The sequence below is a fragment of the Juglans microcarpa x Juglans regia genome, chromosome 6S, assembly GCF_004785595.1.
Source record: "Juglans microcarpa x Juglans regia isolate MS1-56 chromosome 6S, Jm3101_v1.0, whole genome shotgun sequence".
NCBI lineage: Eukaryota > Viridiplantae > Streptophyta > Magnoliopsida > Fagales > Juglandaceae > Juglans > Juglans microcarpa x Juglans regia.
Genome location: NC_054605.1, coordinates 8,852,035 through 8,867,831, shown reverse-complemented (window position 1 = coordinate 8,867,831; position 15,797 = coordinate 8,852,035). Strand labels below are relative to the sequence as shown.

General features: G+C 35.9%; 3 protein-coding genes across 3 annotated transcripts; 2 read left to right on the top strand and 1 right to left on the bottom strand.

Annotated features, from left to right (window-relative positions):
- The first annotated feature begins 672 nt into the window (after positions 1 to 672).
- Positions 673 to 5,429, top strand: LOC121237924 (calcium-dependent protein kinase 10-like). The gene is made up of 7 exons (XM_041134856.1): positions 673 to 1,506; positions 1,709 to 1,852; positions 1,961 to 2,113; positions 3,571 to 3,686; positions 3,809 to 3,976; positions 4,364 to 4,594; positions 4,843 to 5,429. Exons 1-7 carry the CDS (start codon positions 843 to 845, stop codon positions 5,014 to 5,016), a joined length of 1,650 nt encoding a protein of 549 aa, XP_040990790.1. The 5' UTR covers positions 673 to 842; the 3' UTR covers positions 5,017 to 5,429.
- A 3,592-nt stretch (positions 5,430 to 9,021) lies between these two features.
- On the top strand, positions 9,022 to 10,967 carry LOC121236592 (protein FAR1-RELATED SEQUENCE 5-like). Its single transcript, XM_041133037.1, has 4 exons — positions 9,022 to 9,257; positions 9,588 to 10,638; positions 10,727 to 10,814; positions 10,936 to 10,967. The coding sequence occupies exons 1-4, from the start codon at positions 9,022 to 9,024 to the stop codon at positions 10,965 to 10,967; spliced, it is 1,407 nt and encodes a 468-aa protein (XP_040988971.1).
- Positions 10,968 to 13,543: 2,576 nt separating this feature from the next.
- Positions 13,544 to 14,422, bottom strand: LOC121237849 (RING-H2 finger protein ATL7-like). The gene has a single exon (XM_041134748.1). It carries the CDS (start codon positions 14,317 to 14,319, stop codon positions 13,618 to 13,620), a length of 702 nt encoding a protein of 233 aa, XP_040990682.1. The 5' UTR covers positions 14,320 to 14,422; the 3' UTR covers positions 13,544 to 13,617.
- Positions 14,423 to 15,797: the final 1,375 nt, after the last annotated feature.

The following is a 15,797-nucleotide window of genomic DNA, read 5'->3' as shown; positions in this document are numbered from 1 at the left end:
GAAATGACGAGGAACTTTTCTAGAGAGAAGCAATAACTATTTTCTTAGAAGGGAAAGAACGTTGAGATATAAAAAATAAATAAATAAATTTGACTAATACTACTTATAATTATAAAATATGCAAGTATTTTGAAAAATAGTAGATTTATATTAAAAAATTAATTTTTTTATATTTGTCTCGTATTTATTCCAATACTACATACTGCAAATGTTATTTATCTAAAAAAATCTTTACTTGAAAAAAAGTTTCTCTTTACATTTCATATAATCATTATAATTTTTTAAAATTCTTATATAAAATGTAATAAATAATTTAATTTTTTTAAATTATAAAATAAAAATTATATAAAAAAATTATATTTTAATAATTTTTTATTTAATTTTTAACTTATATCTCATCTCATCTTATCTCATCTATATAATTAAACCACATTTTTATTTTTTGAGTTTTTGATATTTTTACAGGAACTGTTTTTATACAATAATTTTACATAATTAAAAGGAAAAACATTTTTAACTTTATAGAAGGTGAGAGATCACAGGGCCAATGAAGTAAAATAATGTAAACAAAATGCTTTAATCCTAATAATTATCATAATAAAATAATAATTAATTATTAATATCTTATTATTATTAAAATATGATAAATAAGCACACGGTTGCGTACGCTAATTTTTTTGCCTTTTTCAAAAAGCCTCTGTTCGTCAACTGAACCCGCGTTTTCCCTCTTCCCGCCCGGCTGGTGTAAGCCACCGGAACCTGTCACCACCGCAAACGTAGCATTTTCCAGTCACAGAAACTCTCTCTCTCTCTCTCTCTCTCTCTGTGTACTCTGTAACAGCATGGGAAACTGTAACGCTTGCGTTAGAGGAGAGACCATAGAAGAAAGGAACTCTAACAGCACCAACCATAAGAAGAAGAAGAGGAGCGGAGAAAGGAATCTGAACCCGTATTCTGAGGATCCGAAAAGTTATCCAGCCCCGGTCCGAGTGCTGGAGGACATCATTCCCTTTACCCACCGGACCCGAATTGGCGACAAGTACGTCCTGGGCCGGGAACTGGGCCGCGGCGAGTTCGGCATCACCTACCTGTGCACCGACAGGGAGAACAAAGAATCACTGGCCTGCAAGTCCATCTCGAAGCGGAAGCTCCGGACGGAGGTGGACGTGGAGGACGTGCGCCGCGAGGTCGCGATAATGTCGACGCTTCCGGACCACCCCAACGTGGTGAAGCTGAGGGAGACGTACGAGGACAGTGAGAACGTGCACCTGGTGATGGAGCTTTGCGAGGGAGGCGAGCTGTTCGACAGGATCGTGGCACGGGGGCATTACAGCGAGAGGGCCGCAGCAAGCGTGGCCAGGACGATAGCGGAGGTGGTGAGGATGTGTCACGCCAACGGGGTTATGCATAGGGACTTGAAGCCAGAGAATTTCTTGTTCGCCAATAAGAAGGAGCGTTCGCCACTCAAGGCGATCGATTTCGGCCTCTCGGTGTTCTTTAAGCCCGGTAGGTTATGGGAGATCAATTTCGGTTGGTTTTGAGTTTGGTTGATCTTTTCTTTCAAAAGATTTTATGGGTTTTTTTCTTGATGTTTTAGTTGACTTCAAGCTCTTTGTGTAGATTCTGGTTCCTCTTGATAAACTCTGCTTGGGTTTTGGGTTGCTTTTTTCTGTTCGTATATTTAATTTAGTTTTTATTGGGGTTTTAGGTGAGAGGTTTTCGGAAATCGTGGGGAGTCCGTATTACATGGCGCCAGAGGTGTTGAAGCGGAATTATGGACCAGAGGTTGATATATGGAGCGCCGGCGTGATCCTTTATATTCTGTTGTGTGGGGTTCCCCCATTTTGGGCAGGTATTTTGTTTTGTATTTTTCCCCCCCACAATCTTCAGCTTTGATGAACATGGGCGTGAAATCTTGTATTAGATTGTGAATCTTTTCCCATTTAATTGTTTGTGACAGAGACTGAAACGGGTGTTGCTCTTGCAATTTTAAGAGGAGTCATTGATTTTAAGAGGGAACCATGGCCGCATATTTCTGAAAGCGCGAAAAGCCTGGTTCGACAGATGTTGGATCCGGATCCAAGAAAGCGGTTGAATGCTCAACAAGTGCTTGGTAAGTTCTTTAGCAGTTTGTGATCCATAATTTGACTTGCTACCAATTAATACAAAGCACTTTGTAGTGGACTTTTTTTGGGGAATTCAGGAATGCATTAAGTTGGGTTTCCACTCAGAACTAAAGGTGCTTTTTAGAGAAAATCTTGGTGTCTCACTCTCAATTTCTGGGATTATATTCTTATTGTCCTGAGAAAATGAGGTTTTGCTGTAATGGTTCACAAGCTTGAGATTGTTTAAACGGTGAAAATGCATGATCGTGGGTATAATTTGTGGTCGCCAATCAAAATAACTGTTGGTAGATTTTGCGAGATTTTGACTTTGATAGAGAGAATAGCCTTTCATACCGTACGGACCTTTATACAGCCTGTGGAGTTTTTGGTTCCAGTGCTGAAAAGCCTCGTGAATGGTTACCAAAAGGGAAGAAGACGTGTTAAGGTTTTACCAAGAAAGTTCAACTTAATACTTTCGTTTTGGCTGGCGTACCAAGATTTTTTTCCCAGACAAAGCAGCTAAAACAACTGAGAAAATTCAAAGACTCTTGGAATGAAAAAGATCCTTTTCTAGGTTGGGTAGTGATCAAGAGTCTTGAGAATCTGGATGATAGTAACCGCAGATCGCATCTATTTGTTTCCTGCGTGAGGTTATATACTGCTGAAATGAAAAAAAGTTCCGACAGAATTACCGTTGTGCAGCAAGCACTTGCATGGATTGCTTTCTACCATTTTATCTGTTTTGAAGACTGATTTCTCTCGGTACTGTTCTTTTTCTCACTTCCCAAGGCGGCCTTTCCTTGTCTTCTTTTTCAAGATCTTGTTGGCTTTCATCCCGTCATTAATTCCACCACCTCTGACATCCTAGTAAGTAGGTTTTCTCAGGCCTTTGGATTTGACAAATTGGACCTGAGTTATTTTACACATGTAATCAATTTCTAAAATAATGTTTTCGCTATCCCAAGTTGATTTAACGATTTGCGATGGATTTTTTTGTTACTGGGGCAATCATGTTGTATTATAGGTGGCTTTCCATAGACCTGATCTTCTTGGGATGACTCATTTTATTCTGTATTTCATAGAAAAGGGATGGAATTTACAACTCTTTCCGCTTGTAAGTTAATCTATAATGCATGTAGTTTCAATGGAAATCATAGTCAAAACCATCTCCAATACCCTCGTGTTTGGAACAGTACCTTCTCTGTTGACAAGTTTGGTATCAGAATATGAGCCATTACACAACTATCAAGAAGGCATGTGTTCGCAGACCCACAAATGGATACTCTCACATCACTGGCAAGCAGTGTGCTATTTACTAGGCCTTTTGGCTTGTACAATGAGGCAAATCATTTAATTGCTTATTTGTGTACGAACTGCTTGGAGTTTGGATTTTTTCTGCAGCATGGCTAACTTTCTTGAACCTGTTATGCTGATTTATATTTTCTTTTCTTTCATCTTTTGTTAGACCATTCGTGGCTGCAAAATGCAAAGAAAGCTCCAAATGTCCCATTGGGAGATATGGTGCGGACAAGACTCAAGCAATTCTCTGTGATGAACAGATTCAAAAAGAAAGCCCTTCGAGTAAGAATATACTTTTTATTTTTATCCTTACTGTCGGCTCTAGTTCTGACCATAACGGTGTTGATATGTGCAATTTGCGCACTTCAATGTATGATTTGGATTTGTTGAATCAATTTCTGCAGGTAATTGCAGAACACTTGTCTGTTGAAGAGGTAGGAGTAATCAGAAATATGTTTGCAATGATGGATACTAATAGAGATGGGAAAGTAACATATGAGGAACTGAGGGCTGGGCTTCGAGAGGTTGGTTCGCGATTGGCAGAACCAGAGATAAAAATGTTGATGGAAGCGGTAAATTTCTATTCTTGGGCTAAGTGCAGAGTGAAAGTCACTTAATTTGATTCAAATATGTGCGTGCTGACTATCTTTGGATCGATGTGATATATTATCATCTTAATCCGCCCCTTTTTTGTTGTTTTGAAACAACCTCCTGCTGCATGCTCTTTCATATCCGGACTCTCCTTTGGTTAGACTTTGCCTTGCAAAACTCTTGTCCTCCCTGTGTTGCTACCCACAAGTCATGAGGCAGCAACAAAATTTATTCAATAAAACTGCCTGCTGATGCCATTTGCTCTGTTCCACTATGTAAAAACTTGACACCTCCCCATGTTTCTAGTGAAGTGAAAAGTACTTGAAAATTATTTATAAAAAATGACATGAATTCTGATAACTTTTTAGGCTGATGTGGATGGGAATGGAGTACTGGACTATGGAGAGTTTGTAGCAGTAACGATCCACATACAAAAAATGGAGAATGATGAGCATTTCCGCAGAGCCTTTATGTTTTTTGACAAAGATGGAAGTGGGTATATCGAATCAAATGAGCTACGGGAAGGCTTAGCTGATAACTCGGGTGAAACTGATATGGATGTGGTGAATGACATAATGCGCGAAGTTGACACAGACAAGGTTTGACATTCAAGCCTTACTATCTCTTGTTTATAAATTTCAGGTTCCCGCTTATTATGACATGGCGATACTTATGAACTTTTTGAAATGCCATAAAGAGGTTGAAATCCTCCATATTTTTAAATTAATGTTTGGAATTCTGATATTTGAACTGCTGTCACTCTTATGTCTCTCTCTCTCTCTCCCTCTGGAGTAGTATTTCCAGTGGCTTAAACGGTTCATCCTAAACTTTCGAGAAATATTTTCAGGATGGACGAATTAGTTACGAAGAATTTGTTGCGATGATGAAAACTGGAACTGATTGGAGAAAGGCATCTCGACAGTATTCTAGGGAGAGGTTTAAGAGTTTGAGCCTCAACCTGATGAAGGATGGCTCTTTGCATCTACACGATGGGATTACTGGTCAAGCTATTGCTGTATGAGCTAAAGTTCTAGTGATTTTCTTGTTTGCAACACCGAGATTTTCTTCCCTTCTATCATCGATATACACGTAAATATGGCATCAGGGGGTTCACTGACAACAAGTCTTCAGTTGAAATATACATGGGAGGAACACAGAATACAACTTGGTTAAGTTGGCGGTCCAAAATGCATTGCATTTTGGCTATAGTCATCGGCTGCTAATGGAGATCATGGATGCAATTGTTCTTCTAGAAAGAGTGTCACAAAATCCTTGTATGATTGTCATGCTAGATTTATGCTTAACATGCTTGATGAATTGGAAAAACTTTCTAATGCCATCTCATTCTGAGAAATGAGAATTCAATGAATTGGTTTTACATTACTCTTTCCAATTAATTATGTTTGTGAGAAAAGATTCTAATTTTCAGTCTCACTTTAGATAGTGCAAACAGTAAACTTAAAATTCGGTTCAACTACTACGCCTATTTGCACGCTTAGGAAGAATGCCATCAAAATACCATTGGTACCGTCTCACCAGGAAGACGGGTGTGTGTGTGTCTATATGAATAAATAAGACTGCCTAATCCCAAATGAATACTACATTTTGTTTTAAGTGGGAAAATTACATTTTTGCCCTTTCTTATCTTGTTTGGGTGTTGCTAGGTGCTGTTAACGATCTTTTGGTATTCTCTCTCTTTTCAGCCAACTGTGCCTACAACTTGCTCTATGGTAAATTGGTAATGTTTTGAGCAATTTGATTTTGTTTGCTCATTTTTCCAGTTTTTTTTTTCTTTTTTCATTTTATATTGTTATTGTAACTTGTACTCAGATACATGCTAGACCATAAAATCTTACTCAGATTTTTAATTTTTTTTATTAATTTTGAATTTAATGTCAGACATGTATATTCATCGATTGATGCCGTGTCCACTTTCAGGTAGCATTGGCTAACGAGTAGTCTCATGATCTTGTTGGATCTTTTGTTTTTTCCATTATTTTGGGAGGTGTGTGTGGCTTTATGTCTTTTCTCTTATTTGTCATATTTTTCTTCTTTGGTTTGCTTGATGATAATTTGCCTTAAAGAGCTCTAACATGCATATATACATTAATCTGTTATTACTTTTTTGTTTGTATTGTTTTACTATCTTTTAAATATCATCTCTATTGGTTGGGTTGCTTATGATGCAATCTTCCATGCACATATTTACTATTAAATAAAGAATTAACAACATCATTAAAAATTGGTTGTAGCACTTTGTATTTTTATAGCACTTTGCTTATACTTAGATGTTTATGGCACAATGACTTCTAATGTGAAGCTTATATTAAATGGTTTTATATATCATGTCAGTATTTTAGATACTGGAATAATGATACGATTATGAGAAGTTGCAGATATATGGAGCTAACCACATCCTTGCACGTGTACTAAAGTTCACTCCTAAAATGAGGTAGAAAGTATATATGCACTAAACCTGTCAATTGTTTGATCTATCTAAATAGAAAGTTCATATTCAAGATTATATATATATATATATATATATATATATATACCGGCTGATCAATAGATTTTGAAGCCTATGGAGATAAGTTAAAACAAGAAATTTTTATTGTTTCCAAATTAATTAATTTATATTTAAAATATATTTTCATTTAAAAAATATTATTCTTCTTTTTTGAGATGTAAAATTGCTAATAAAATATATAGTGTTTTATTGAGTTTTGGAAAAGGAGAGAAAAAATTGAATAAAAATATTATAAAGTTAAAATATTGTTTGAATATAAATTTTTAACAATATTTTTTTGAGATTTTGAAAAAGTTTTATAGGGTTTTGTGTTTTATTTGAGAGTTTGGAAAAGTTGTAATGATTAGGTAATAATGATTAAGGCCTCTTTTGGTTATACAGATGAGATGAGATGAAAAATCTGTGAATAATAATAAGATAATTTGTTAATAGTAGTAAAATGATTTGAGTTAAGATGTTCTATGAGATTTTGAAAAATGAGAAAGAAAAAGTTGAATAAAAATATTACAAAGTTAAAATATAGTTAGAATATGATTTTTTAATATTGTTTTTGTTTTAGAATTTGGAAAAGTTGAATTATTTTTTGTGCTTTGTTTGGAAGCTTGTTAAAATTATAATGATTATGCAATTATTAGATGAAAAAGTTAAAAATTATAATGATCTGTTGACACCATCTGCTAAACCAAACGGGGTCTTAATGAAAAAGTTGAAAATATGAAATTGAAAAATGTTGTGTTTGAGTGTGCTTGGAAAGGAAATATCTGAGAACAATTGTGTTCCTAAATGGGTCATGTCTCGTTTGGATGTTGAGATTAAATGAGATGAGATGAGAAATCTATAAATATTAGTAAAATAGTTTTAGTTAAGATGTTTGTTGAGTTTTGGAAAATAATAGAGAAAAAGCTTAATAATAATATTATAAAATTAAAATATTACTAAAATATAATTTTTAATATACTTTTTTTTTAGAATTGAAAAAGTTGAATTGTATTTTGTGTTTTGTTTAGAAATTTGTAAAAGTTGTAATTAGATGGAAAAATTAAAAATTTGAAATTAAAAAGTGTCTTTTAGCGATATTGAGATAAGTGTGTCTTTTAATTTATTAACGCTTTTTTAAGAGAAAACCATAATACAAATGCATTGAACATTGTCTATAATAATAAAAATATATTAAAATGGAAAACTAAATTTTATATAAAAAATAAATAAAGTTTGAAACAACTAATTGCCTTTTTAACTAAATGAAAGTAAAACAAAAAAAGAAATCTACTATTTTTTTACTTAAGACATCTAAAGATTCTTTTTATATATAAATATGGGTATTGAGTTTTAAACTTGGAACTCGGGTTTCAGACTTGGCCTAGACCGGGTAGGTCCGGGTTTTTAAATGCGGTTCTTGGCCTAGGTTTCCGTTATTCGGGTTCTAGATTGGACTGAAAAAAAATCCGACCCGGATGAATAGTCTTACTAGTTTTGTAAACCAAGTAATATATTAGGGTCGTTCTATATACATTCCTCTTAAGAGGACTGTATTGCAGTCCTGGTAAGAAAATCACCATTTTATCCTCATTTTAAACTATGATTTGACAAAAATAACCTTCATCCTCTTCAACCTAAATTTGAAGCAAATTTTCCCCAAAATTCAAATCAGCCAGCCCCGTGCGTGCCCCTCAACCACCCTCAACCCACCATCGACGGAACGAGCTTCTCCACATCGACTGCCGACGACCTCCTTGGTAGGTTCCTGCACTTGTTTATTTACACACACTGATTTAATGTTTTAAGTAGTCCTGCTGCACAAATATATGTAACGTGTTGGCTGAGTCTGGGGAAAGCACCAGACATCCCATTGTTGGCTAAGTCTGCACTTTGTTTTATAGAAAAGCAAAAGAAACACCATGGGTTTGTGCATGTAAAAAAGGCTAAACAATGGGATGATTTTACTAACGGGCTGGGCAAGGAGAAAATATTGTAGAAAAATGGGAATAGAAACCCGAAAAGGCAATTGCCTGCAAAAGACCACGCTGCTTGGATAAAATATTTGATTTTATCCTCATTAATGTGTTTATGAGTGGTATTCATGCTGCTTGTTGGATAAATACTACTGTTTGCATGCAAAAATGACTTTATTAATGTGTTTATCACTCCCAACATATCTGTATCCAGCAAAAAAAAATAGAAGGGGCATTTTTTTCATATGGGATTAGTGTATACATGATTCCATAATAGGCAAAAACAACATATAAACAAGAATCAGTCAAAGATTTAACTAGATTATTTCTAGAAACAGTATAAATGATTTTACCTATTTCATTTGCTTCTACTAACATATGGGATTGTTAATTTGTTGTGCTTTAAATATATATATATATATATATATATATATATATTTTACTTTCATGTTGTGCTTTAAATATATGAAGATTGTTCTTGATGGGGAAAGGGGAAGAATGCACATCTACTAGGCGACCACTGTTTTTTTCAGAAAGCATTAATTATATGGATACCCCAAATGTGAGAGATGATGAGGTAGTGATTGATAATCATGTTGTATTGCTTGGGAATGATGATGATGATGTGGTTTTAGAGCCAACGCCGGGAAATGATGATGATGGGGTGTCAGGAAACGATGATGATGGGGTTTCAGATCCAACATCGGGAAATGATGATGATGGGGTTTCAGAACCAACACCAGGAAATGATGATGATGTGGTTTCAAAACCAACGCCGGGGATGTTTTTTAACACTGAGAAAGAACTCATTTACTACTACAAATAATATGGGAGACATGTTGGATTTGGCATAATGACCCAAAGAAGTAAAATGGAAAATGATGGGAGTGTTAGATATGTAACACTTGGGTGTGCTCGTGGCAGTAAGACAAGGAAACGTATTACCAACATTTCCTTAGATATGTAACACTTAGATATGTAACCACGCCCGACAACGAAGACTGATTGTAAGGCGAGAATTAATGCAATTTTGGCTGATGGTGTCTTACGTATAACTACTGTCTGCAATGCACATAACCATGGGTTAAATCTACAAAAGACAAGATTTTTTAGATGTAATCGAGCAATTGATGATTCTGTGAAGAGGCAGTTAGATATTAACGACAAGGCTGGCATAGGTATGGCCAAAAGTTTTAATGCATTGGTTGTCGAGGCTGGTGGTTTTGAGAAACTTCCATTTATTGAAAAAGATGCAAGGAATTATATAGACAAGGCTCGACACCTTATACTTGGCAAAGAAGGTGCTGATGCACTTCGTGGTTATTTTGAGAGGATGCAGTATAAGAATGATAGGTTTTACTCATCGATGGATTTGGATGATGAGGGTCGATTAAAAAATGTCTTTTGGGCCGATGCATGCAGCAGAGCAACATATGATTATTTTGGAGATGTTGTGACATTTGATACAACATACCTAACAAAAAGATATGGCATGCCATTTGCTCCGTTTGTTGGTGTTAACCATCATGGACAGTCAATACTTTTGGGAGCAGGTTTGATATCAAGTGAAAATACTGAAACATTTGTTTGGTTATTTGACACTTGGTTGAAATGTATGGATGATAGGGCACCAAAAGCTATCATCACTGATCAAGATAGGGCCATGAAAAATGCTATTGCAATAGTCTTTCCAAATACCCGGCATAGATACTATTTGTGGCACATAATGAGAAAACTACCAGAGAAGTTGGGCTCACATGCTGAATTTAAGTGTGGGTTGAAAAGTGCATTGCAGAAATGTGTTTATGATTCTCAAACTTATGACGAGTTCGAGAAGTCTTGGGAGGTGTTTATTGACACTTACAATTTGAAGGAAAATACATGGTTTCAAAGTCTCTATAGTGAGCGAATGTATTGGGTTCCCATATACCTGAAAAATACATTTTGGGCTGGGATGAGCACAACTCAGAGGAGTGAGAGTATGAATGTCTTTTTTGCAAGCACTCATGCTTCCATTGATGCCGAAACTGAAAGTTCGAAGAAAGTGTTGAGCCCTCGTGTTGTCAGAGGCAAGGGCAGGCCCCCATCAAAGAGGAGACAACCTACAATAGAGATGTTCCAAACCAAAAATAAAAAGGCTGGTGGCAAGCGACAAAGAAAGAATGTACGGAATATTTAAATAATGTGATTTTGATATAGTTTTAACAAATTTATACATAAGTTATGTCATTTGTTTATGTATTCAAATGTAGCCCCCATCACGGATGGAAGACGTATTAAACCCCACAGAATCGGTAATACTGCACGACACACCAGAAGCTGTTGTTTCGCAGTTGCCTGGTACACAACAAAGCATTATTTCTTAGGTAAATGGTAAATAATATTTCTTTTTGTCTATATTTTGAACAAATAATGTTGAGTATTGCATGATGTTTTACAAAATATTTCAAACTACTTGCAGGTGAACTTCGCATGTCCTGGTCCTCTCGATGATTGATGAAATACATCGTAGACTGCTGCCCCCATCAAAGTATTTGAGAATTGAAGACGCTGTAGACTATTATGTTGAGAAAAGATCATAACTTCATCTGTATAACTCTACTTTGTATTCTTGTAAACTTGGTGTATTTTTGTAACATTGGATATTTATACCATTTCACTTGGTTGATATGTTATGGGTATGAGATATGTTATTATTGTTCGGAATGAGGATTGATCAAAGTGTTGGATGCTTATATTAAAGTGTTAGTTCAAAGTTATAATCTCATTGGTTTTATTCAATGTAGAACAAAATACATGAAATATAGTGCAAGGAAAATACTTCTCATAACCATTCATAATGTTTACAAGGCTGATGGGTTTGAATATTACAATATTCATAAAGGTTGTAAACCTATCTATTACAACCTACTTAACAACATTACACAGTTTGATATACACTTATACTAATTTGTAACTGTTCTTGATCCTATCCAACAACAAAATATTAGAATTGCAAGTCCCCAATACACGCAGGGTCGCATGCTTGTATGGTTAATATCTTTCATTACACCCTGAAGCTCATCCTGATCATTTCGGATGTCATCTTCCGATTTATGCATCTGTACCCTTGCACGTTGGAGCTCTTTCTCCCTCGCTTGGAGTTCTTCCTCCCATTTTTGGAGTTCTTCCTCTCTTTTTTGGAGCCGACGTTCTCTTTCGCACACAACTTTTCCTTCATTTTCTACTTTAATATCTGCCAATAAAAAGTACTCGCAGTGTGGTCTTCCCTGCAACAAACATCTAATTAGTGTGATAAATTACAATTAATACAACAATATCTGAAATCACAAATTTTTTTAATGTTACTTCTTTATTGTAATTTGGACAAGAATAAAAAGGTCGGCTTGGATTTTTTGTTGTTCTTGATAATTTTAAACGTGCCATCTCTCCGCATAGACATTTTGGAGTATGATTCGAAGAAGATGAAGAATGCGATGAAGACATTGCGTATCAAATATATTAGATATGCAAAAGTCTAGACTCTAAACATCAAATAAAAAATTAGATATATTAAAACCCATGATATATAGAAGAATGAAGAGTGCTTGAATAATGACCCATGGTTGAATGAAAAGAGTGTGAATCTTTATGCACACCAGCACTGAGTGGAGATCCAAATGAACTTGGAGTGTGTAGTTTTCATTGTAACTTTTGATATGTCATAAGAGCGTATTTGAAAAAAAGTCGAATGTTACTTGTCAGAAAAAAAGAGATTGATGAAAAAGAGCAACAGAGGGCTATCTTCAAATGATGCCCTGCATAAAAGAAAAAGATTTAGACTAGAAAGCTTTTTCTTGGTGGAGTTAAGAACTTACTCTTTGATATTTTTGACATGATGATACACAAAATGTTAACCTATATCATCGGATCAATCATGAAACTTATTTATAATTAAATGTGGTATATCTATCAGGATTTTGTCCTCATCAAAAACCAAGTTTTCAATTTTCCTTGAATCTCCAACATATACAGGATTCACAATAGAGCATAAAGTTCCAATAGCACACTGATCAGTGCTGGTGAGCAAACAACAATTCTAAAAGATTCACGCTCATGGGTTTTAATATATCATGGGTTTTAATATAAATAATGACCCATGATATATAGAATCTTTTAGAATTGCTGAATCTTTATGCACAACTCTGGTGAGCAAATTGGAACAACTCATAAGTAGTGCACGCTTTATGCATATACAGGGACTTGAAAAGAGCTGAGCTTTAGCACCACTGGAAATAAGCCTTCACACACTAAGTTTTATATACACTTACACTTCAAGCATAAATTATCATATGGAACCCATTCACAAATTTGAACAAACACGTAGAGTGCATTTCTAGAACTAGAAATATTTTATAAAAACAAGTAAAGATCTTAACACAAATTTACAAACAAGCAAAACCAATTCAAGATTCACGCTCAAGCGAATCACAGAGAAGAAAATAGCTTAAATCACAGAGGAAATCCATCACCAACTACCGCTGAAATCGAGAGATAGAAATCACTCACCAAGATGGAGATGACCACGGAGATGGCGACGACGATGGCGTCGCGATGGGCTTGGGCTTGGGCACGGCGACGGCGCTCGCGATGGGCTTGGTGTGCTCGATGGGTTTGGGGCGATGAAGGGATGATAACCAGCAGGGGCGAAGGGATGACAACTAGCAGGGGCGATGGGTCTGGGGCGACTGTATGAAACGTAGTGTTTCATTTCGTCTGGGGCGATGAAGGGATTGTATTACTTGGAGGACTATATGAAACGCAGTGTTTCATTTCCTTTAATGAAATGCAGCATTTCATTAAAGGACTATATTGTAGTCCCCCATTCGGGGACTGCAATAAGAATTTTCCAATAATTATACGAATATAACAAAACAAAGAAAGGGTTTGCTTTTCACAATGCGATTGTAGTGGCAGACCAACATCCTGGTTGAAAACAAGTACTGTATGATTCGGCTACATTAATCCATGCAGAAAAAAAAATTAAAAAAAAAAAAAAAAACAACAACAACAAAATTGTGCATGTGAAATTCATGGGAACCTAAATTCCCTAATAAAACAAACAAACAAAAACAGATCAAGAAGAAATTAAAGTCCCTCTACGCTAGTCTGATGATGGCATCGGGTATCGGCACAGAGGACAGAGGTGACTTGTCAGCAACCATATGACAATGCAATCTCCATGAAAGATATGGGAGCATGGCATGCGCGTGATTTCCATCCCACCCTCATACTCTTCTATGCATATCATGCAGTACTTTCCCATCCCCCCTTCTTCCAGGATTATCTTCTCCAATGTCGCGATCGAAGATTTCGTCGCCGCCACGGTATCCATCGAAGAATCAAAATCGGACTCTGACACGTATTCTGGTTCGGACTCGGACTCGTCATCAACCTCCAGTACTATGACTGCCACGATGTGCACTAGGGCAACAACAATGGACGACAGGAAGCCTCCAGGGAATCGGAGTTGAGCCACCCTTGATATATCTGATGATATTCGATCTACATACTCATGTCCGACCTCCATGGTGCGAAGAACAGACCGCAGACGAACACCACCGTCGGGTAACAGCGCCGCATCTTCGGGAACCGAGACGGTTTCTGAATGTAACGGAAGTTTTTCTAGCGAGGAAGATACCGGATCGTCGTCATCTGCGCAGATGAATTTCTGCACTCCATGTACCTTAGTTATGCGAAACTCGATTGGAATCTCGTCGTGGGGACTCAACGGCGAGACCTCCATGATGGGTTTTCTTCGTTGCCACACTCGGTACGTGAAACCGAAGCAGCTACTGGTCGACATGTTTGTTTCTGGCACTTGCAGGGTTGTGACCCGATCACAACGGACGCAAGAGGATATGCTTTGCCCTTTTGTTCTTCCTTCTTTCTTTTCTCCACAACGCAAGAAATTGTAGAAGTCTAGTGGACAAACAAAAGTGACATTTGAGACGGGAAATATATACATGTGGTTTCCGTCGACTTGGAATTATTTCCCATGTTTATCCGATTTTCATCCTAATATGAATCGGAATCAGTGTTGGACACGGCAACAAAAAAGGATTTTTGGATTTTTCGTCCAAAACCGAATGAAACTGTTCGATGCCATCTGAACGTAATGATTTTTCTGGGGGACGATTAAATTTCATCCAGATAGACGTTCGCATGGTGAATTCATTACGTTCAGTCGTAGCTCTCACTACAACAAAAAAAAAAAAAAAAGAGTATTGTGTTGATTTGTTTTCGACAAAAATGATTATTTGTGATGAGAATTAGGAGTATAACCGGTCCGGTCTGGTTTTGGACAAAATTTAGGACCAAACCGGTATGCACTGATTTTACATTTTCAAAAATCGATTATACACTTGTTACCCTCCTAAACTGGTATCTCCGTTTTTACCGTTTCAGTCCAGTTCAGTCCAGTTTTTCAGTTTTAATAGTATTAGTATTAGAGTATAAAATGTAATTAATATACATTAGTATACTATACTAATGTATTATGTGTTAATCAAAAAGAATATGTTGAGAATTTATTAGGCCATAAAATGGTATAAATATATATTTTATATTTAAAGCATATGATCAAATAAATTTTCATATTTAAGACTAAGATTTTATGTTATAAATTATAATAACATTATCTTATATATAATTACATTATATATTATTATATATAATATAGTGAACCGAGCCGGTTCTAAAAAGTATAGAACCAGACCAAACCAGTATCGGCCGATTTTGGAACTAAGGGAGCCGGTCTCGGACCAAACCGATCTAAAACTGGACCGATTCCATTGGTTTGGGTCTGTCCGGGCTGATTTTTCAATCAATTTTTACGCCCCTAATGAGAATAAACTCATTTTGGTAGAAAATAACTGGTAGCGAATAAGTAGTTTTCTTATAGTGTCTATGTTCAAATGCATTGCATTGAGTGGTTGATCAAATTCTTATTCGTTTGAACGTATTATCAGGGTTAAATGTTTGAACATTCAATATAGTCTTCAGACATATATGTAATGTTCAATGTTGTAAGAAATCATTTGAATGCTTATTACGTTCAAAAATTGTACATATGTTTGAACGACAATTACAGATTATGTTCGAATATTTTGTGTACCCGTTAGAAGAATAATATGCCAAAAACTGAGTTGTTATATGATCGTTGAGCACTTCTCCTTGCTTTGTGATAAGAGTAATGTATGTTGTAATATTTTCAAGCCATAAATGTGAAGTACTTTGACATATGGCTGATGATTATGTTTTCGTAACTTAAATGTCTCATTG